The 21,767-nt window shown below is 37.9% G+C and overlaps 1 protein-coding gene across 2 annotated transcripts in view; it reads right to left on the bottom strand.

Annotated features, from left to right (window-relative positions):
* The window catches only part of LOC126646977 (macrophage mannose receptor 1-like), a 33,608-nt gene extending 14,378 nt beyond the window's left edge, over positions 1 to 19,230 (bottom strand). For both annotated transcript variants that reach the window (XM_050328783.1, XM_050328792.1), the window contains exons 1-18: positions 19,104 to 19,230; positions 16,836 to 17,237; positions 14,967 to 15,140; positions 13,555 to 13,713; positions 12,545 to 12,658; positions 11,929 to 12,063; positions 10,783 to 10,965; positions 10,015 to 10,172; positions 9,247 to 9,360; positions 8,787 to 8,902; positions 8,344 to 8,492; positions 5,995 to 6,194; positions 4,657 to 4,784; positions 3,959 to 4,046; positions 2,528 to 2,672; positions 1,469 to 1,504; positions 1,174 to 1,349; positions 535 to 602 (exon numbers count right to left, since the gene is read on the bottom strand). In XM_050328783.1, the coding sequence (XP_050184740.1) occupies positions 535 to 602; positions 1,174 to 1,349; positions 1,469 to 1,504; positions 2,528 to 2,672; positions 3,959 to 4,046; positions 4,657 to 4,784; positions 5,995 to 6,194; positions 8,344 to 8,492; positions 8,787 to 8,902; positions 9,247 to 9,360; positions 10,015 to 10,172; positions 10,783 to 10,965; positions 11,929 to 12,063; positions 12,545 to 12,658; positions 13,555 to 13,713; positions 14,967 to 15,140; positions 16,836 to 17,237; positions 19,104 to 19,161 (2,603 nt within the window). In that variant the 5' untranslated portion in view covers positions 19,162 to 19,230. The remainder of the gene's footprint in view (positions 1 to 534; positions 603 to 1,173; positions 1,350 to 1,468; positions 1,505 to 2,527; positions 2,673 to 3,958; positions 4,047 to 4,656; positions 4,785 to 5,994; positions 6,195 to 8,343; positions 8,493 to 8,786; positions 8,903 to 9,246; positions 9,361 to 10,014; positions 10,173 to 10,782; positions 10,966 to 11,928; positions 12,064 to 12,544; positions 12,659 to 13,554; positions 13,714 to 14,966; positions 15,141 to 16,835; positions 17,238 to 19,103) is intronic.
* Between the last annotated feature and the right edge of the window lie 2,537 nt (positions 19,231 to 21,767).

Below are 21,767 nucleotides of genomic sequence, written 5' to 3'. Positions count from 1 at the left end.
CGATTATGTTTCTGTAGTGTAAACTTCTGCTGACTTTTCTCCTGGAACAGGAGTTTGTAGAGACTACCTTAGCCATTCCTGTCAGAAGCAGCTTTTGTACTCATTGTCCACATCTTCCTAACACTGGAGGACCTCTCTGAAACTATGATATACAGATAAAAAATATAGGGAAGCTAGGTCCTATGACAGAATGTTTTAAGTGCATATGTTTAGAGGTATAAAATTCAGCATAGTGAAGTATCACTCCAATTTATGGGGCAAATCTTTGAAAGAAACTTGAGAATGTATGGAGAGTAGAACTGTCAAGCCTTTCTTTGGGTAAGTGCTTACTCAAGAAAAAAAGGTTCTTTTCCTATTTATTTTTGGTGAAAACTATCAGATTTCACAATATCCTAGGACTATTCCATTTTGCTTTGTACAAAGTATGTGGAACTGCCTTCAGACCTTGAAAATAACACATTCAGTACCTCCAGCTACATAAAATATTGTATTTCTTTCTACATGTTAAAAGATGCACTGATCATCTTAACTTACCTGAACTTTTTATCAAGGCTCACTTTTAGACCAATGAAGTATGCACTTGACATGCTCCAGTATTGATCCTAAAGCAGAAAGACACTACTTTAATTTTTAAGAAAGACACGTAGAAGTAAAACAAGCAGAAATGGATGCACTGTTGATTAGGCTCACAGAGCAGTCACTGAAGTTGACAGCAATAAAACACATGCTTGTAGTTAAGCACAGCAATGTAGTTATATTCTCAGACATAGAGATTTTTATCTGGGCCATCAGAGCTGAATCCTGCAGCACGGAGGGCCCTTAGGATAGGGTAAGAAAGAAGCAGATCTTGAGTCAGAAACCGGTATTCTGCTTTCATTCCTTCTCCAAGGTTGCAGCACTGTCTAAAATCGACCTCAATTCTCCCTCTCGCACCACCTGCTTCCCAAGACAGCACAGCTGGTAACTTCCCACACTGCTCTTCCCAACAGCCAGCCTCACTGCCTCAGCACAGACAGCACAGAGCAGGAGGGACCAAATTCCATGGGATCAAAGGGTGCATTTTGGGAGATTTCACTAGTGAAAATGCTGACGGCTCTACTTCTGAGACACATTTTACATGCAGATTGTCACAAGCATTTCTACTTTAGGCTGTCTGTTTATAACGATTCTTACATTTTCTTTTAGCACTCTCTTTAAGAACCTTCTCTCACTGTTACTATTAACAACAGCTAGGTCTGCAGAATTCATCCTGCAAAACTCTTGGGCTTCTTCCATGGAGACCTGTTCTTTGCTGATATAGTAGAGCTTATCTTCGTATATGACCCATCCATCTGCAGTGGTTTTGTATGCTGGAAGATAAATAAGGTACCTTTAAATTCTGTATCTGTAGAACACAAAAGCTTATTTTAGAATAACAATTTTAGGAAAAAAATAATGAATAATAAGATAAATGTACACAAAGACCTACCATATGTGTCAATTGGTTCAGATTTTAACGGCACTCCTGCAAAAAGAAGAGAATAGAAGGTGTGGCACATCTCTGCAGTGTGTTTTATAATGTGAGTGATTGGAAGCAGAAGAGTGAGGAACAGAGCAGGATTCTTCACGCTTTTACCATTGACTAGAAAGTAGGCTTAGGCACACATTTCAGCTACGTATTATGCAATATGCATGGTCATCTACTTTTAACTTTCTATCATAAATTGTGCTTCACATCAACAAAGTCACAGTCTTTACTGAAACACATTTTTGAGGAGTGAGGCAAGGAAAAACTGCTCCTCCAACCTGTAAGCCACAGTAGATCTATCTGAAACACTTTAAACTCCTTTACTGATCCATCAGTAGACATTCCATAATTCACCAGAGGTATTGTTATCAAAAAGGAGAAAATTTGCACTAGATTTACTTCAGCTTTATCAAAAAATTCTCCAGTGCCAAATATTCATAAGCAAAAGAAAATATGACTCTCTCTCTATATATGTTTATTTGTATATATATATGTGGGGGGGGGGTTGTATATGTATATGTACTGTGAGTTATTTCTGGTTGTGATAGAAAAAGAAATGACTGTTTTGTTGTATTTCGAAAAGCAACTGAATCCTCAAGAATGCTAAAAGACAACTTGGAGCACCACTAAATCTTCATGTACAAAGATATTGTATTTGGTTTCTAACTTTACTGGTGTTAGTGTAAAAACCATTATTGTAAGGAATACAGCACAACTCTTTACAACTCTTTACCTCCTACGTTACAAAAAAAAAGGCAAATGCTTCTTAATATTCAAAAACTTTGCATCTATTAAACCCTTGCAAACATATGGATTATTTATACATCCTAATTTATGTCAAAAATAAATCTATTTATTCTTATCATCTATCATTGAAAAATCATAGCCTATAATACATTACTCAGAGCTCCCCATTTGGATAAAGTAATTCTTCAAAATTTTGTGTCTTTCTCCAGCAACTTAGAAAGGAACTGCTTATTAAAGTTTTTTAAGCTTCTTGCCTAAAGAGAAGAAATATACCTTGTTTTATTTGACAAAACCAGTCAAGCTGTTCTTCACAGAGCGAAAGAGACCATTGTTCAGAAAAAGTTCGATCATTGAGTAAGCCACAGAATTTGGGTCCTCCTGAATTTCTTGAGCTATCATCCCAGTTTGTGTACCTAACCTATAGAAGAAATCAGCTTTGTTACTCTTTCCATTTGTTTTAGCAGTTGTACTCTTCACTGGCAAACAGAAACAAACTGGTTTTGTCTGAAAGATTATGGTTTTAGTTAGAGGTGGAAATGTAGGGAAAGGAGGAGTATAAGAATGTTACAGTGGGGCAATAATATCAGTAATCAAGTAATCAGAAGATCAGGCTGTCTTGACATGGTGGGCTTTTTCCCTTGTTTGTGCCTCAAGCCCTAGACACAGAGAGAATAGAAACAGGCAAACAGACTGTTTCTACTGAATTTCACAGAGTATGAACTTTACCCCCATGTCACTCATGCTGATTGTATGCAGACAAGGTAGTTTTCACTTCATCAGTTGTGACCTGGTTCAAAAACACATTGTCTAGCAGCTGCCTGGCAACAGTGACCACATCATGCATCAATTCAGCATTCACTTCTTCCCTTCCCTATGGTTAATGAGGATGGCAGTGTGACTTCTGGGAGGGAAGTCAGGTCCTACAAACTTGATGGAATTACCTCTGAAGAAATTACCATCCAAATGGGAAGGGAGACCCATTTGATATAACCTACTTGGGATTTTCAAGAAATTCTTGATAAGGTTGCCTCCTGAAACTTCTATGGAAACTAAAGTGAACAGGATAAGAGGAAAGGTCCTTGTTTTTGTTAAAAAAAAAAAAAAAAAAAAAAAAAAAAAAAAGAGACTAGAGAGTAGGAATAGAGAAAGGGTAATAAAGAGTGAGCTCTTGCAGGAATGTTTCCCACAGCTGTGGATATTTGCATAGGCTTAAGAGATGCCTGGATAAATTCATGGAAATAAATATATTAAGATTACAGATCTGAGCTCCAGTCCTGAAAGACCCTGAGCTATCACTTACTGGGGGATGCAGGAGAATACTGGAAAACATGCTTGCTATTTGATTAGTTCTTAAGATGTTTATGGCCACTGCCAGAGACAGGATACAAGATCCATAATGAAGCATAATGAAGCATAATGAATTTGTACGTTCTGACATTTTGTGTTCATATTACCTTCTTGGAAGAAAAAATATGTTTGAGTGCTGCACAGAAAGCCACTGATTCTGATGAGATACAGATGATTTCCGTGTATTGAAATGTTTTGCTGGGATATTAGTCATGGCAATGTAGGCTAACAGCCATGAGAATGTTTGCAGGATTGGTGCTTTCTTTGATGATGACAACAGCAAAAGCCCAAAAAGTACATGTACACACCCCAAAATATCTTAAGCAAACAAATATGATGGAAAATTAAAATACTCACTGGAGAGCCATCACTCCAGGCAAATCCTTCATCTGGATTCAAAGAAAATATACCAAGCCAAATTGTTTCAAAGCTACAGCGAGTGTCACTAAGAGAAATTACAGGGCAGAGTAGTGTATCAACAAGCATCAACACAAAAAAACCCCATCCAGAAATATGTAACTGAACTTTCCAGAGCACATTGTAAAAGCAGTAAAGTTGCAATAATTACCCTATTACCTTTGGTGAAGGGCATACATATGTTCTTCATAGAAATATGTAATACTTCTGTGGTTCAATGGCAATGGCTTAGTTATCAGACTTAAAATTAGTACTGATCTGTATTTCCATAATGTTCTGTTTACTTAGGGAAGGCCCTCACAGATTCAGAACATGGTCTCAGCATTGACTGCTTCAAGGTAGGTCAACAGTAGATATACTTGCCATGTTTATCATACTAAAAATACCAACAATTTCTAAATTATATCTCATAATCATGATACTGGTAGATGTTTTAATTTTTCTGGACACAAACAACACTTTTTTTTTTTTTTTCAGAAAAGGATAAAAACATTATTGAGTAGATAAATTTCAAAGTAACAGAGGTTTTTTTACTTTTGAGGAATCCATATGGTTCAGAAATCATATAAGATGATTCATAATAGTTTATATGAGAAGTCTTTTAAATCTGGTAAGATAAAGATACAGCAAAAACTCACCGTATTGCTTTTATTAGGAATGGTATCTCCTCTTTACTGTTAATGCTGACCAGATCTCCTCCTATTTGTCTGCAAAACTCTCGAGCCTCAAACCATGATTTCTTTTTACTATTTGATCTGTGAAAACACTATGGAGAAATTTCTGTCAAAACACTGTGGATACACTACTTTAAAATGTATCATACATATGCTACAATAATAAAATAAAGAATCATAGACTTGTTCACCCGTAAGTGAGATTTCATGCAAGCCAAGTGAAAGTCCATAAGAGAAATGGCATTATCTACTCTGTTCATAAAATTTTTGCACTAGAGCTGCACCTAGTTAGTGCAATATGATGTCTAACTAGTTTAAGAGACAACAAGCACAAATTTGGCCAACGCTAAAATTATGATTTGGGGATAAAGGAGCAAAAGCAAATAGCATTTCGACTGTGTTTGAAAAAAATTGGAAAAAAAAAATCCCAAAGGAGAAGGACTCATTAATTCAATAAAATTATAAGAAATTTTAACATCTCACAGTAAGTTAGCTCATTTCAATTCTGCATGATCCCAAATCAGTGTTTGCAAATTACCCTCATTTCTTGTTCAAACCCTTTTTTTATGTCTGCTCAGACACAACCGAGTGTGCTTCAAACACAAGTTATCTGTAGCTTTGCATCAGAAACTCTGAAACAAATGTCCTTCATAAACACTGGTTTAATTAACTTTTCATGAGACTTCTTATGGTTTATTTCAGGAAGTAATGTGCTTATTTTATCGGGGTCCAGCCTTGGACATGGTGCTGCTGGAGGATACACTTCACTGTTTCTCTGCGTCATCCCCTAAACTCTCAGAGATCTCAGATAAATATTGGATCTTTGTACAGCACAGTGACCAAAACAGATACAAAGAGCAATGTCAACAGACAAACTTTGCTGATTCTGATGTTTAATACCGAATTTTGACATTGTTCTTTCAATAATTTTAATTTGAAATTGTTCCTTGTCTTTCTTTTTGTTCTTTTCTTTATGTCTTTCTGGGGCCTTGATATTTATTGTTCCTCTTCTTCTGTTTCCTGCTCCAATTCATTCAACCCCTGGGGCACAAACTTCCTCATTTTCTTTCCTGTGCCTATCTCCCTTCCCTTGTTTCCAGTCCCTTCAATTTCATCTTTCTTCCTTCGTTTTTCCCATCTTATGGATACTTCCTTGAGAATCTCTTGGGATTTTGGTCTTGCTATATTCCAATCTCAGATATTGCAAAACAAAGACATCAGTTAATTTCTCTTTCTTTTTTATTTTTTTCTCCAAACTGAGGAGTTCAAAATCCTTCTTCTTACAAGTATATAGGCACTTACTTTAAAACAGGAACCTCTAAGGTTGTTTGATATCCAGCCTTCAGGGCATGTGGGGACCAGAGCAGTAGTTGGAATAGGTGGAATTGTTGCACCCTGTGCCCACTGCTTACAGATATATTTTTGCTTCAACTCACAGTCAAGAACATCCCATAATCCAGCTGCAGTTCCAGTTCTCATGGCTACACATCCTGGATTACTTCCTTTATGAGAAAAACAAAACAAAACAAAACAAAACAAACCCAAACATGTTGGATATTTTATAAAGTGTGAATTGTTTAATTCTTTGTTAAAATCTCTGAGGAGCAGTCATTCACTTCTTGCCACATTATAACACTTGAAAAGCAAAGTTATATTTTAGGTATTTTTCACACAGGCAGGGTAGTATTTTCTTTTTGAGGAGGCCATGATCCTTTTAGGATCCCACTTTTCTTTTTTTTTTTTTTTATTTTGAATGTCCTGCATAATTAATTCTATGGGTAGAAAGTAAGGTGGGGAGGGGGTTTACAGTAGAATCCTGTGGTTTTGAGTGACCACCTCATTTCTACTTACATTACAGAGGTCATTACAGGACTCTGTTAATGAGCACTCTTCCCCAGTAAAAAATAGCTCCCATAAAAAAAAAAATCCACCTTCCATTCAGTGCCTTTTGATCAAAATTTTTATTCATGTAAGAGCTTTTCTGTGTTAGGTCAGATTATCTGAAAGGCTTTCGGTAACTGAGATAGACCACTCTGACTAGATTTCCCTTATTCATATGCTTTTGGCTCCTGCGGGAAGCTCCAGGAAATCTGTGAGCATGACTTCCTTTACAGCAATTTTATGTATCTTTCCCACTATATCTTCTTTATTACAGAATCAGCTAATTTACTAATGACTCACTGGTCTGTATTTCCTCATATGGTCTGGAACCATTTTAAACGTTAGCACCAAATTTGTCTTTTTGCACTCCTTAGCTTTAACAAGGCAGCTTTAACAGGTAGTTACACATTAAAATTAACAGTTTGTTTAACTTAATCTTAACAGCTCCTGGATGCTTTTGCAGCCCTGCTTAGTCCTGACTTCAGGTCACCTATTTGCTCCATAACCTATTCTGTTGATATTTCATCTTGAAATAGACTCTCCAACCATACCATCACAAAGGAATTTTCCAGCACAGAGACCCCACAGAAAGCGTTTTTCTTTACTGTTCCAGACTGATTGTCGAGCAACGTATTTAGTGCAGGTGGTTCAGTTTGCAAGATACAGGCTGAGCTATGGGTGGTGGGAGCCTGGGGCAAGAGGTCGTGATCTGGCTCCAACCCTTTGCATAGCAAAGGGCACGGGACACTGGACAGGTGAACAGACATTCAGACACACAGACACAGGAGCCCAGGGCTACAGACTTGATGTGTTTAGACTACAAGGGTGAAAAAGCCCAGGGTTTCCTTTGCTCACAGGCCCTTCTCACAGACACCCAGCTCCAGCAGTTATTTTGTTCTTGCACCATGATTCACTTGTTTTTAAGGACTGAGACATCTGAGACTCTGTTATGGGAAACCTGGGGTCGAGCCAGTACAGAAACCTGGTCTGACTGTGTGAGTGTGGGGTGTGTAGCTGTGGAGGGGCCTCGGTCTGTGCTTAGATGGTGCAAGTGTGACTTGCCAGAGTGGCTCCTGGGGGTCAGACAGGGGAGATTCCTTAACATGATCTCCAAGTGCTCTCTTCATACTCTGATCATCTGCTGGCACTACAGACTGCCTGGCAAGCTTTCTTCTCGTGGTATTTACTGAAGTTTTATTAGTCTCTGTATTTTGTAATTTTTCATTGTTTTTATTTTATAATTTTGTAACCTCACTGAAGGTTTTCAAGAAAGTTTTCACACAAATGATCACTGAGAGCAGGTTCCCTTATGGCATTGTGAAATCTTATTTTCTGTGTTTCTGCACAGTATGAACCCATGAATGTGATTTTTTAAATGTCACATGTAAAAATAATAATGGTACGGTGATTTTTGATACTATGAGTTCGTAATTCTCGACTTAAATTCCGTATTACAATTGCTCTTTTTCAGACTCTTCTCCCAGACTAACTTTTCCAATAGAGGGACGAGTGTGTAATAGTCTCAGGACCTGTTCGTAACTCCTGTTATCTCCCTGTGAAGATGGGCCAAAAGATTAACCTTACGGGTAAATATAAAACTGCAGCTCAATTTTTCCCCATTGAAATTAAAAGATGGAATTTCAGAACTGCCAGATATTATAAAAGATACTGAAAGTTTAAAGCATAAAATTCACAGGACATTACCAGTGCAAACCCAAATAGGGACCATGACCTCAGAGAGCAGCTACCATCCACCATCCCAGCACCTACCAGGCATTCCCGCGTTCCAGTGCGTGAAGGAGGTCGCTTCACCATTGGCCCACCTGAAAGTGCCTTGGTTCTCCACATCAGAGAGGCCGAGCCAGAAATATTTCTCAGGCCTCAGCCCAACAAGGCTAGTCAGATAGGCTTGTTCATACCTGTAAAAGGGATCATAAAGACACACGTGAAAACAGCCATTTATCCAAATCCTACCTGCCTAACATGATGATGAATTCTTTTCTCCTTTTCCTTACTTCAGACTGGGGGAGAAGGTCATATGATAGGATTCTGATTCCATACAAAAAACCAAAGAAAAGACTCTTTTGTTGTTCAACTAGAGACCTCATCTGTTACTTAGGCAATCTGCTGTTTGACCTGTTGGCTTTTGTAGGAATATTTCATATGATACAACCTTTATCTGTTTAAAAGCCAAGGAAAAGTCATTATCATACCTACTTTCAACTGTGGCCAAATAACCTTCTTCTCCTTCACAAGTGGTGTTTGCTTCTGAAAATGTTGCTGGAACATGTCCAATAAAATAGCAGTAGGTCCCATATCTTCTCCAGCCCTGTAACATGATGTTAGGATTTCCATTCAAATTTTAATTAATTTTGATATCATGTATTAATTGGGCTATGTTATTTAAAATTGAATGAAGCTCAGTAATCATGAATAATATGCTTAGATACTTTTTGTAGTGAAATTGCAGATTCTTTCTAAGTAGTTTTTGTAAACTGCTATCTAAAGTTTAACATAACTGAGAGAGGGAGAAACTTCACAATAAATAAAAACAAAAAAAACTTTCTACATAAATAATATAAACAATATACACAATTCAAACAATTATAGGTGATTCCCAGACAAGGTACTTATTTCATCTGAGAAACTGATGTTCCATTCTTATACACTTACTTTTTTGCAACCTGCGTCAATAATTTCCTTTTCTTCGGCTATTTGTGAAATAGCCTTTCTTTTACAAATGTAGCCAGCTTTCTTCTCACAGACAGAGTCTGCCCAATAGCCATCCTGTGGCAGGACAAAGTTTGAAATAAGAATAAGATAAAGATGAATAATCTAAAGAAGATGAATAATGTGTTTCTTTATAATTGAAACTATTAATTTTCTTTCTCTTTTCATTTTCTAAACAGATATATTTTTTTTCCTTATCCAATTTCCTTAGATTATAACAAAACCAAATCTGCTCATATTCAATGAAATATAGACTGGGCTATAGCAGAACAGCCATGGGTCATGTTGATAAGAAAGGAGGAGGATGAATAGAGTTCGTCCCCTGTTCTGCAGGGCCCTGCACAAACAGCTGTGCAATGGAATAGCAAGTGAGCAAGCACAGAGGAGCCAGCAGGAATCATGGATCCCCACATGCCACCATTATCACCAGAGGAAAATGAGAGAATGTAGTCAAACTACCTTCAGAGACCTGTTTTATAGCCCTAATTATTTAATTTTTGACTTTCAGATGTACTTAAAGAGAAAAAGTCACCAATGACGCAGTAATGCTTTCTTTTTTTCTTTTTTTGAAAGGTCGTATTTAATCTTATCCTTTTTTGCCCACATCCCCTTTTCCAGCGTTAGCTGTTTTCTGAAATAGTAGAGCACGTTAGTCTTTTATTAAGATTTTAGGTTAACTATGGAGGTAAAATATGTATTGGGTAATGTCACCTGGCCTTTGATCAGTACACAATCTTCTGGCCTGTTGCTTGTGGTGGATGGCTCTCCCAGGTGCCATTTTGTGTATGTCACTGGGCTACCATCGGTCCATTCAAAATACATTTGAACTTTACGGTCATTCAGACCAATCCATAGCTTGTCTGTTGGCTCTAAAGGGTGGAAACAGAGAACTAGATAAGACCTTGGAAACAGAATTAAATAAGACTTCTTATGCCACTGCTACCTTTTCACAGCACCATCAAGCTTTGGACACATAATTCCTTTCATAAATTTATGAAGCATAAAATTATTTAGCATGTTTTATGATAATTTTATAAACTAATATTTTGACATGGATACTAAAATTAAGAGAGTATGCTTTGGAAAATTAGGCTGTAAAGAAATCCCTGCACTGGATGAAAAAATTTGGCTCCTCTTCCTCATAGCAGTGGGAGTAAATTACCAGCCTAATATTAATACACTATGGTGATATGATAGAACTGTGTAAATAGTAATTACTTTTTAGGTTCTGTTGCATTGGTCAGATTTTAAAATACTGGTTCTATGTTACATGAAGTTTGAATGTGTTAAGCCTCTTTCATCAAAACGAAAAAAAGCAGAGAAAGACCTTAACCACAGCCTCCCAGCCCTAGCTCAGTTACTTAAGCAGGAAGTAAAATCAGAGTTTTGACAACATCCAAAACTCAGCTGGAAATCTCAGTTCAGCTGTCTGGTGTTCCATACATGCAGAAAAAGGCAAGACACCCTGGAAACACTCACTGTACCCAAGTCGAGACACCACAAAGCTGTGCTCCTCAAGGTTTCGGATGCTGGCCAGATGACTCCCTTGCTTCTGACAAGAGGTCAAAGCTGCTTCCCATCCTTTGTTCTCCCTGAAGATCTTGTAACAGTGATCTGCATATGGCACCCATCCACCTGGGCAAGTAACAGGCCCAATGTCACCTAGGAACAAATATCAGGGCTTTAGAGGAGTTCAAATGCCATGCAAGGGATATAACAATAAAAATATTTACACTTAATCTGTGCAAAAGTTCTAAACTAAGAATTGTTTTTAAAAATTCTCATTAAAAGGAAATGATGGATGCAAAACATACTAAACATAGATGTGATTCTAAATATGGCAAATTTTTAGCTTGGAAAATTAAAGATCTTTAATACAAATAGTATTTAATACAAATTCTAAGGTCAGTCATATGTGTATAACAAATACACTAATCTATTATTTTTAGCACCCAGTATTTGTCAGATCTGTATCACTTAGTATTTGTCAGATAAATCTTGTATTATCTGCACCTAACATAGAAGGGTTATGAATTTTTAAAGGATTAAGTATACTGATAGAGTAAAAGTCATTGAAACTGATTTATAGCCAGGTGCACACACAGGGACACACCAACAGGGAAATCTTTATACTCTTAAAACATCTTCTCTCATTTCAATGTGTCGATCTTCATTGGTGTCAATCTTCCATCACTTCTGCAGAGACCCGTGAGCTGGCTAAGCCAGCTGACCACAAGTTGTGGAGAATGACTTAGAGCCACGCTGTAAGTTCTCCATCTTTCTTCCTTTTGCTGATTTTTACTATTGTCCCTCTTCTGTAAAAGGACTTTTGGTTTGTTCTCCCCTTTGATGGTCAGCAGTGTGTGTATCCAAGGGGGAGACTTGAACATCAAAATATGGACAGAAAGGACCTGATGGACATTCTTCACTTTTATCTGTTTCATTCTGTGTGTTATGGGACTGAAGATAAGACTACAAAAGGTGCAATGTTTGTAAAAAGCAAACCAGACAAACAAGAAATAGTTTCTATTTCTAGTAAAATTTTTCTGCTCATCTTTGTCAATATGAATGCCAAGTGATTCAGGTAACAGCTTCTACTCTAATTATCAACATATATCAACATACCTGAAGAAACCAAGGTAAAGTTCTTTTTCTTACAAATGTAACCAAGTTTCTGATCACATTCCCAATTTTGCCATTTAGCTTTTGTTTCAGGATTCAAAACTGCACAAAGTTTTCCAGATTCTGGAGAGGGGCTCCCTTTGGGAAAAGTACAGGAAAAAGTGAAATTTTCTGAAAAACAAATAGATCTCTAAGCTGTAAAATGCACAAGGACAAATAACTCCTGGATGAAGCCAGAGCTCCAAAGGTCATGTCTTTCCTGGCTTTGGTAAGAGTTGAGGTAGGCCTCTGGTAGTGGGCATGACTGTGTGAAATGCAGTAGGTAAGTTACGTAAGTGGATACGAACATGTAAACTCCTCATAGTTTTGTTGCTGGAGTCAAGAAATAGAAAACCAAATATTTTAGGGACAGACAGTGTTGCTTTCACAGCTAAAATATTTTTTCCCAATAGTTTCTGGCTTATATTGCTATAGAAAAGGAGATTTTTCTAAAGCTAAAGCAAGAAAAGCTAAAATACTTATCTAATGGCATATCTATCTGAGAATAAAATTTACAGCAGTATTTGAGATATGTATATTTTCTCTTTGGAAGTACAGAATTAAATGAAGTCATATATACCTGGAGCCCAGTTTAAGTACTGGAAAGGGCTGCTTCCAACCCAGCCCCATCCACTCCTCAAGTCCAGTCTGTTGAGTCCAATCCACAGTGCAGAATCTGTACCTTCAGTTAATTCTAAATAACAAAAGAAAGATACATTATTTTATAAAACACTTTCGTATTAGTAATAGTCACTAATAATGTCTCTAGGAAGACTTGCAGTTATTAAACTTCTAACTACAAATATCTGCAGATACTGAAATGCTTGATAAATTGAAATATGCCAAAGCTTTGAGTACTGTAAAAAATAAATAAACAGAAACCCCTTCTCTTATTCTCTCACTAATGCACAATGAGACCAGATGATATGCACAGAATATATCCAAAATGAAATTACTTCTGTAGAATAGGCTAAATTCTACGTATTTATTTAAGTACAACATCTATTTAAGTAGAAATATTGGTACTGTATAAGTATAAACTATAGTAATAAATGTCTTGGAAGTTAAATTCATCCTTAAAAAGAACAATAGATAGTTTCTTCCTACTATTCCTACAGCAATTCACAGATAGGTAAAGCTGCAATTTAGGATCTATGAATAACTGATATTTTTCTTTGCCAAGTGAGTGAAAAAAGCATCTGTCAAACTGTATTTTATACAAAAAACATATTTCTTTTGTCTTAAAGAGATATCTTTTTTTATCAATTTTTAAAACGTTTCTTTTTGACCAAAAGAGAAATTTTAATTTATTTTTCAGATTTTTTTTCCCCATCAAAAAAAAAAAAAATCAGTGCAGTTTTAATATAACATTTGTAAATAAGAAGTCAAGTTGTTACTCTTGAAGGATGCTGGAATACCTTAAATTCTGTGTAAACTTGGCAGCAATTTTGATGTGAACTTGCAAATTCTAGAAGATTTTGTTTTCTTGCCTAGACATATTTAGGCCAAAATCATACTAAATAATCCTTAGCTGTTATGATGGACTGAACAGATCCTGAATCTAACTCAGGGCTTTCTTTACTGCCTTACCTTTAAGATATGTTTGTTCATGAATGTCTGTGATACTCAACAATTCTGCATTTTGCTGCTGACAGCTCCTCCTGGCTTGGTGCCACGTGAGAGCCGAGTCGGAGTTTATTTGGTAGTGGACATTTGTTAACAGGTCTGTAGTCCAGGTGCTGTCTTTATCTGTGGCGAAAATAATTACACTGGGTGTGGTAGTAACTTGGCAACAGAAAAATGAGTTTTGGTTTCTTATTCTGCATGGCTTTCTCCTTAAATGTCATCTGGTCTGTTCTTTCAAGAGCACTGAAAATGTTATGAGCAGAAGGGGAAGGAAAAAATTAAGGCCAGAAAACTGATAGGTAAAGCTGGCCTATACTGCCTCCTGTTCCATGAAGATACATAATTCAGGAATTACCACAAGGGAAGCGATTGCATAGGAAAATATATTGCAGGTAGTGCTGTGGTAGAAAGCCTACATGATAACTTTAAAAAGGTGTGCAACCTCTTCTTCTCTTTCTGGACAGCAGTTCCCACTGAGAGCTGTAAGTACCAGCTCTAGACCTGAATTTAACATCAAAACAATTCTTGGATAAGTCCCATTCCCTTGTGAAGAGCTTCTGGGTATGTCTGTCACACAGCAGTGGTGTCCTTGCAGCAACCTGGAAAGCGTATTTGACTAGGGATTTGTACCACACCAAAAGCCCATTTTGAATCAACTGGAGTAAAGGAGAATTCTAATAATAAAAGACATAATGTATAACAGAAGCAATGGGGAGAATACAGGGGAAATATGAGATGCGTCAGGTGGAGTCTTCAACATTGTGAATGCAAAGCTCTCCTGCCAAGAACAAGGCCATAAAGGGAGATGGAGTGGGAAATGACCACAGAAATGGAAGAAAGTGATTAAAGTTGCAGAGGAATGCCAGGCAGACGTCAGAAGTTGTGGAAAGACTACTTCCCAGGCAATATGAAGAGGGCTGAACAGCATGGATAAAAGGACACATTCCACTTTAGTAAAAAAAAAATATATTCACATGAGAATCATGCAGATCAAAACATTAACTTCACCATTACTCTTTCTACAGTGCTCATTTTTGTGCCCACATCCCTCAAATGGGAGTCCCTCAGCGAAGGGTCGTACAATGGTGACAGCACACATGCCAGCTGGGACACAGGGAGAGTCTCAAAATTATGATGTTGCTCAGCAGCACCCCACAATTAGTGGGAACTGCATGCTGTTTTACTCTTCAACCACATTTTTTCCACATCTTTATGCAAAATGTTATCTCCTTGCATAGAGAGCTGCAGGATGCGGCAATACATCATATATATTAAAAAAAATCCTTGTAAGCAATGAGTTATTACAAAGGCAGTCATATTCTGCTAGTGCTGATTTGCCAATACAGAGGGGAACTGTGTGGGAAGAGGTGACTTACCTTTTGATGGGCAGAATCCGTATCGCTGGTCCGTGTCGTAGTCGGCAGTGGTTGCACACCAGAGCCAGCCGTCTGTCCGGCCGGCGGCCGTGCACTCCGCATACCACTGCTCATGGTACAGGAAAGGGAACACACAGGGCGCCCCGAAAGCATTTCCTAGCAGTGTAAATGTCTCTGAGAAAACAAAATTATAACTTCAAATGAAAAATAACAAAGAAATGTGAACAGTCAATAAAGTAAAGCCTAGGCTAATGGTTGAATTGCGTCTCAAAGCGTTTTCCATGGTTTCTTTCCCATAACCATAAAAAAATTCATTTCAGCACTTTTCCAGACTTAAGCTGCTGACATATGCTTTAGAGCAGTGTTATTCTGATGTAAAGTAATACTTCATAGATGAGGTCCAAGATGCTTTTACAATCTTAGTAAGTCTCCAGAGCTCCACTCTAAAATAATTCTATTTCAAACAATGTTAAGATTTATATTACAAGTGCAAGAGAAGGAACTAATATTTGTAAGTCCTTGTTCATGGAAAAAAGTAAACATAGGTTACAATATCTATCTTTGTTTTCATTCCAGTGACCATTTAGGTACCTCACATACAGTGAAGCAGCTCCCACATGCAAGGTTCAGAGTTCAATTTTCAAATATCCTGTGGGGTGGTTTTTTAAACGCTCATTCTGGATGTGGGAAAGCCATACAGAACAATCAGACTTCAGCTGACTACAAAGGGTACTTGCACTGGTGTTTATAATTATTTCATGAGCATCCCCATCTGCTGCATCACAAAAGCCATGCTTTCTCCACCTCCATCTGTACTTGCAGACCTTTCTCAGCTCACCCATATTGTGCTTCTTTCATGAAGATGTAATTTCACATCCATGTGAAGAAATTTATCAACCATATAAGAAACTTATCAGTGTTTATACACTTTGTTAATAATGTAGTGACACAGGATGGTGAGCAACAGTGACTTTAGAGAATACTTATACATAGTATAAGAGTAAGTATGCATATACACAAATACTAATAATATATATTTATAAAATATATGGAGAGTACATGTAATGTTGTAGCTGTAAAACCTACATTATATAAGTTTCTAGTATAGATTGTACAAAATTGTACAAAATATGTACAAAATTCCTAAATGTTGTTCATCATTCTTTGTTAAGGTCTTCAAGCGAACGAGGTAAAGCGTTTTTTAGCTGTGAAAATATACTGACAAAGAGACATAACACCTGATAGCCAGTCAAAGCTACTCAGAAGCCTTGAAACCATTCCAGATGGCATGATACTGTGTCAAAGTCGATGAGGAAGATAAAGAATAGATGAAGAGATGGTCTTTATGAGACCTCCAACTCAAATTCAGGTGTGTCAGAGACTTGGTGAGGGTGGTACTGAGGAAGGGACAGTTTTGGAAGTGGGTGTAACAGTATTAAGTAATACTTTGAATTGTTAATTAGGTAACTAAATAAAAGCAAAAGGCTTTTATAAGTCAGGCATACACACTTTCAAAGAAATTAGATTATCATCCATCCAATGTCATAATAAAAAGTAATGCTGCCTTCTAAAACTCAGAAATTGTGTCTTAGAGGTTTTCTTTTAGAGTTGATTTTAGGTAATACTACTTAAAATACTTGAATGTACTAATACTAATGTACTATAACACACAGACTAAACTATTATGTGTATATAATACATACTTGGACATAAGTATGACATTAAATTCAATGCTAAGTCCTTCAGTACACTGATTTTCTAAAACTGGTGGTCACTGAAGGAATCAGAATAGTCAGATACAAAGATTTGAAACACTCTAACACTCAGAAAGGAATTAATGCAAAGCATGAAAGAATTAATTTTCTGTACCTTCATATCCCTGGGAACATAAAACATCCATGGCCCCATAGATCTTCCACTGATTCATTGCACTCAGCCCCTTCTTTAACAGAACGTTATCATGCTCTTCATTGCCAGGACTGAAAAACAAATCTTCTCCTTGGATTGCTAGGAGGCTTTCATTTCTGCATTCCCACCACTGGAGCTCGCTTGTTTGATTACATGGATGCAGGGTGACCACAGCCTGATCCTTCTTCATTGCCACCCCCAGGCAAAATTTCAGTTTCACACTCATAAGCTGATGATCTGTGATCCACCTAAACTTTTGTGATTCATTGTCTTGATGGCAAGTGGCAGTTCTAACTGACTGTGCAACAGATGCCTGAAGACAGAGCCTGCTGACTTTATTATATATTAAAAATGTTTCAATGTCTGTAAAAAAACACAACTTCGTAAATGGTTAGTATAGTGTATATGTCATTCATATGAACAAGAAGTCATTGCATTCATTAGATAAAAATATTATATTTTTCACCAGAGTCCAGTGCAACATCAATTCTACTGATTAAAAATAAATAAAGTTGACAATAGAATATGTGTGTCATGACTGTATGTCTCCATACTGTGGATCAGTGGTGGGCAGCAACAGAAGCAGAATGGAGCACAGCTTGTTGGATTGATTTTTCTTGGTCATGAGAACTCCCTCAGCCTCACTGCTATTACCATTAACCTGTTTCCACCTGTCCTCAGATGCATGGCCTTGCAGACCTCTGATCTCTACAAACTTTCCTCACCCTGCCAGATCTTACAGGTTTCCTAGTGGGGACACAGCCATCTTTGCTGAGCCATTTGTCTTCCCACTCCCTAATCCAGCTTTCCTGTCCACCGTATAAATGTGGGTGAACCCCTCCGGCCTTCTCAGGGGTTATTCTGGGCTCCTCAGCCTTGCTGACCTACAAGGCCTGTCGTGCCTACTATTAGCCATTGAATATAAAACCAGGAATGACATTGGGAAACCGATCACAATCTGAGAAAATAGCAAGGACCAGGGAGTAGTGGCATCTGACCGCTACTTGCCAATGTGGAAAGGCTGGTGGAAGTTAGATGGTACACCTGTACCAGAAATTGGGTCCCTAGCTCTTCTCCAGGTAGTTTCTCTGATCATCTTCACAGTGTCAGCTTCAAGGCAAAGTAGAAGCAGCGGAGCTAAATTCAGTCCTGCAGTGAATATCAGCAGCAGTAGTGAACCACGCCTATGAATTTGCTCTGCTGCCTTGGGGTATACTTTGTGACCCACCTGGTAGTATTTCCTTCAAAAGCTTGTGGGATTCATAGCCAGTTTTAGTCCCTGATACATTTCGTGATCACTTGGCTTCATATTGAATTAAAATGTCTTTAAAAAGTTAAAGACATTTCATTAAAAAGCCAGCAAAAAAATTGAAATCAATTCAATTGATAACATACAGTACACTGAAAATACTTATTCTGGCCTGCAGTGATACCATGTGTGATTAAAAAAAATATCACGTACTCTGAGACAACCTGTAACAGTTTTACTCAGAACTTAGAAGGTGAAAGGATTTAACTTTAAACATTCAGTTCTGCTAAGATATCTGTTTACACCTACAAGAGAAGTGCAGCTAAAGAGAAAGCAGTAGTGTTACCACTGCAATTCCACAATAACTTTCCTAAATTTAATCCAATTTTAATTCACAAAAAAATTATTCCATCCACTTTAGCAATGCCAGTGAATTCAGTGAGTCTGTTCAAAACACTGAATGAAAATAATCCTCTTTGTAAGCATTAAGTCTTTCTGGATTGCACAGCCATCATCTCTGACCATCTAAATGTCCTACAAATAATTTTGCATTTCAACAGTCCTGAAGTTTTCCTGCCTGATTTTGCTAACCATTACCCAGACACCAACAGCTCAAAAACCAGAACACAGAGATAAAGAATTAAATAATAATAATTAAAAAATTTAAATAGACATTTAAACATATCTCATAATTTTCTTAGGTCCGATCTTCTGAGGTTGTTAAAGTGATAGTGTCACTATATATTAATAAAGCCATTAAGAATTGAATCTCTGCTTCCTTCTCTAGCCATTTCTTTTTTCCTATTGGATTCTTCCTTTGCCTCTTGTCTGCCTGCATTGCCTGACATTAAGAGGTTGCCCATCCCCAAACTAATAATGTACATACAGACAATGCACCAGAACCGTGATACCCAGAAATGCCAGAGGACTGGAAGCACTTCCATGGGCACCTTCACAGGAAGTAAACAAGGGGCACTTACCAGGCAGCTGCAAAGCACTGTGAACGAGAGAAAGAACAAGCAAGAACCCAGAGAACATAATTGCAAATGCTGTTTTCTTTTCTTCCCTTCAGAAAAATCTGGATGATGAGAGTTGCTGGCAATAAAGTCCTGCCGAAGCAAGGACAGTGTTTATTCTCCTCAGCTTTGCAGGCTGCATGGCAGAAAGCTCCGAGTGCTAAATAAGGAAACATTGTGTCACATGCCACATTTCAAAACAAGACCACACAGCACAAATTTTGCCCTCCAAGAATAATGGCTTCTCACTGAGGGAAACCAGTTCTTCCTTAGGAAAGCAGGTGGCATGCAGAAGGTTGTATTTCACTACTTTCCTACTGTCTCTCCTGAAGGGAGAGCTGGGGAGCTCATAGGATCAAATCAACTGAGAAATACTAAAGACAGAAATTCATCCCTAGCTTTTAAATCATACACCTTACATACACAGAGAAAAAAAATACCATCAGGAGAACGCATCAGTCTCATATTTTCATGTGTGAGATGAGACAGGATTGAACTTTTGACGATTTAAGTGCAATTCACTCTGCAGGATATTATATAAATTTCTGCCCTTCCATAGGAATTTGCCATTGACATACTGACCTTCATTTCTACATAAATGCAACTAGGAGACCAGCACCCAAAACCACTTGAAAAACGGTTCCTTGTAAAGACAGTGCCTATTTTTTCTTGTGAAGCAGGTCAGTTCTTTTGGAGCAGCATGACAGTCATACCAAGAGTCAGCCACAATTTTAGGAAATGCCACGTATGGATTCTTACCCAGGTCACAGAGAAAGCACTTAGCAGTTTGGTTTCCAGTCAAGTAAGTGGAAATCTGAGAAAAACAGCACTCCTCTCCGGACCACTATAGACTGTCCCTATAACTGTGTAAAGGTCTGACTTTATCATAGTAGATTTTTGCCATGGAAATATTTTGTTTAGAAGATCTTCTAGACGGAAAAGTCAATTTGTGATGTGCTTCATCTCCTGTTTGTTGCCAAGATGGCTATGTTTCCCAAGCACAGGACTTGATCCTGCTTTTCTACTCAACAGAAAGACAATGTTCCCTGAGAAAGTCTACAGGATTAAAATAATAAGAAGGAATTGAACTGTGAAATAAGAAATTACAAGGAAATATTCAGTACAGATGTTAGGACAAAGTTAACTGAATTTTCTTTTTCAGATGATGACAAAATATACTAACAACAAGGATGAAGTCATGAGCTTTTTCTGGAAAATATTTTTTTTCTAAAAACGTACGTCTTTTAATCTGCTAACAAAGATATTGCCTAGAAAGAGCAAGGTTTTTTGGCCTGAACTGACTTGCCTTAGACTGTGTTTCCTTATAGCATGTGGCCTATTTCTATAAAAGATGCATGGTCATTTATATTGTCAGGAATTTTAAAGGCCTGACATGAGGACAAGAGGAATTCCTCTTCTTCTCAGTTGGACATTTTGCAATAACAAACAAACAAAAAAAAAGAAGGGTCCGGTTTCTTCATCCTCTTCTGCTCCTCAAGCCACACCAGAGCCAGCTGCAGCCTGGCAGTAAAACAAACATTTGTTTCCCTTCAGCCAGGTTTCAGATGGATTTTAGTGCTAAAAATCTGAACAACTGCACTTTGTTCTTGATACTCCAAACACACCTGGTGTACTTGCACCTTTCCCTCTATAGCCAATACTGTGAATTACAGGGTGGTTCCTGCAAAGGGGATGCTGCTCGAGGGTGGTGATATCTTTGAGGCCAGCCTCCAAGGAAGAGCAAAGTTAGGAGAGCCAACCTCACTATGTCACCAGCACCTGACACCTCCTGGTCACCAGATGCATTCCTCAGGGAGCACCAGGCAGAAGGTGGCACTGCTTTCCTGCTCCTTTGCACTTCAGAAATCTGGCAATGTCCCACATCTTCTAGCCACTGCTCACAGCTGTAGCCCCAGCACAAGCTGCATCCAGCCATGAGCTGCAGTTTGGCCAGTCCTGATCTGAAAGGTCAGAAGCTAGGCTAAAAGCAAAGCTGTAGTCCCTGGCATGCATGAACTTAGACTTATGTTACTTTAAATTCAATTGCTATACCTGAATCCTAGACACTAATCTCTTAAAAGATTACTGATAGTGTAAAAGTTGACTTGCTAAGGATTCCCTGGAAGTCCTATTGAGTTCATTAAACTTCTACTACTCCAAAGATAAAGGGAAAAAGAGGAGCACAATATCAACAGCACCTTATACCTCAGCCTGTCCAACAGGTCTGAACGAATAGCAAGTGGGAAGTAATATGTTGGGTTAACAGGTGACAATTTGCCAATTACTGATGTCAGATGTTCACAGACTGCTGCAGTGGCATAAAAAGACCCACACAGTGCGTTGGGATCCCTCAGGAGCAAAGATCTACTCTGCTGAAAAAGCACTCCCCAGCAGGATAAGTGTCCCTATGCAAACAGCTGCAGTGTCTGAGAGCAGCTGAGATACTCCTGCACTGGCAGACCAGCCCCAGCCACTGGGGGCTGATTTCAAGGGGATTTTTCTCAAGGGTTAGAGCATTAATTGGTCTTGCTGTGTCAAATTTTGTTGAATATTTTGATACAGAGGTGACATGAGCCTTATATTTTTCTGGTCAGGTTCTAGCAAGAGGGATAGGTACTGTTTGCCATC

The sequence above is a fragment of the Myiozetetes cayanensis genome, unplaced genomic scaffold (assembly GCF_022539395.1).
Source record: "Myiozetetes cayanensis isolate MyiCay16 unplaced genomic scaffold, myiCay2020 scf1, whole genome shotgun sequence".
Classification (NCBI taxonomy): Eukaryota; Metazoa; Chordata; class Aves; order Passeriformes; family Tyrannidae; genus Myiozetetes; species Myiozetetes cayanensis.
This window is presented reverse-complemented; position numbering and strand designations above follow the sequence as displayed.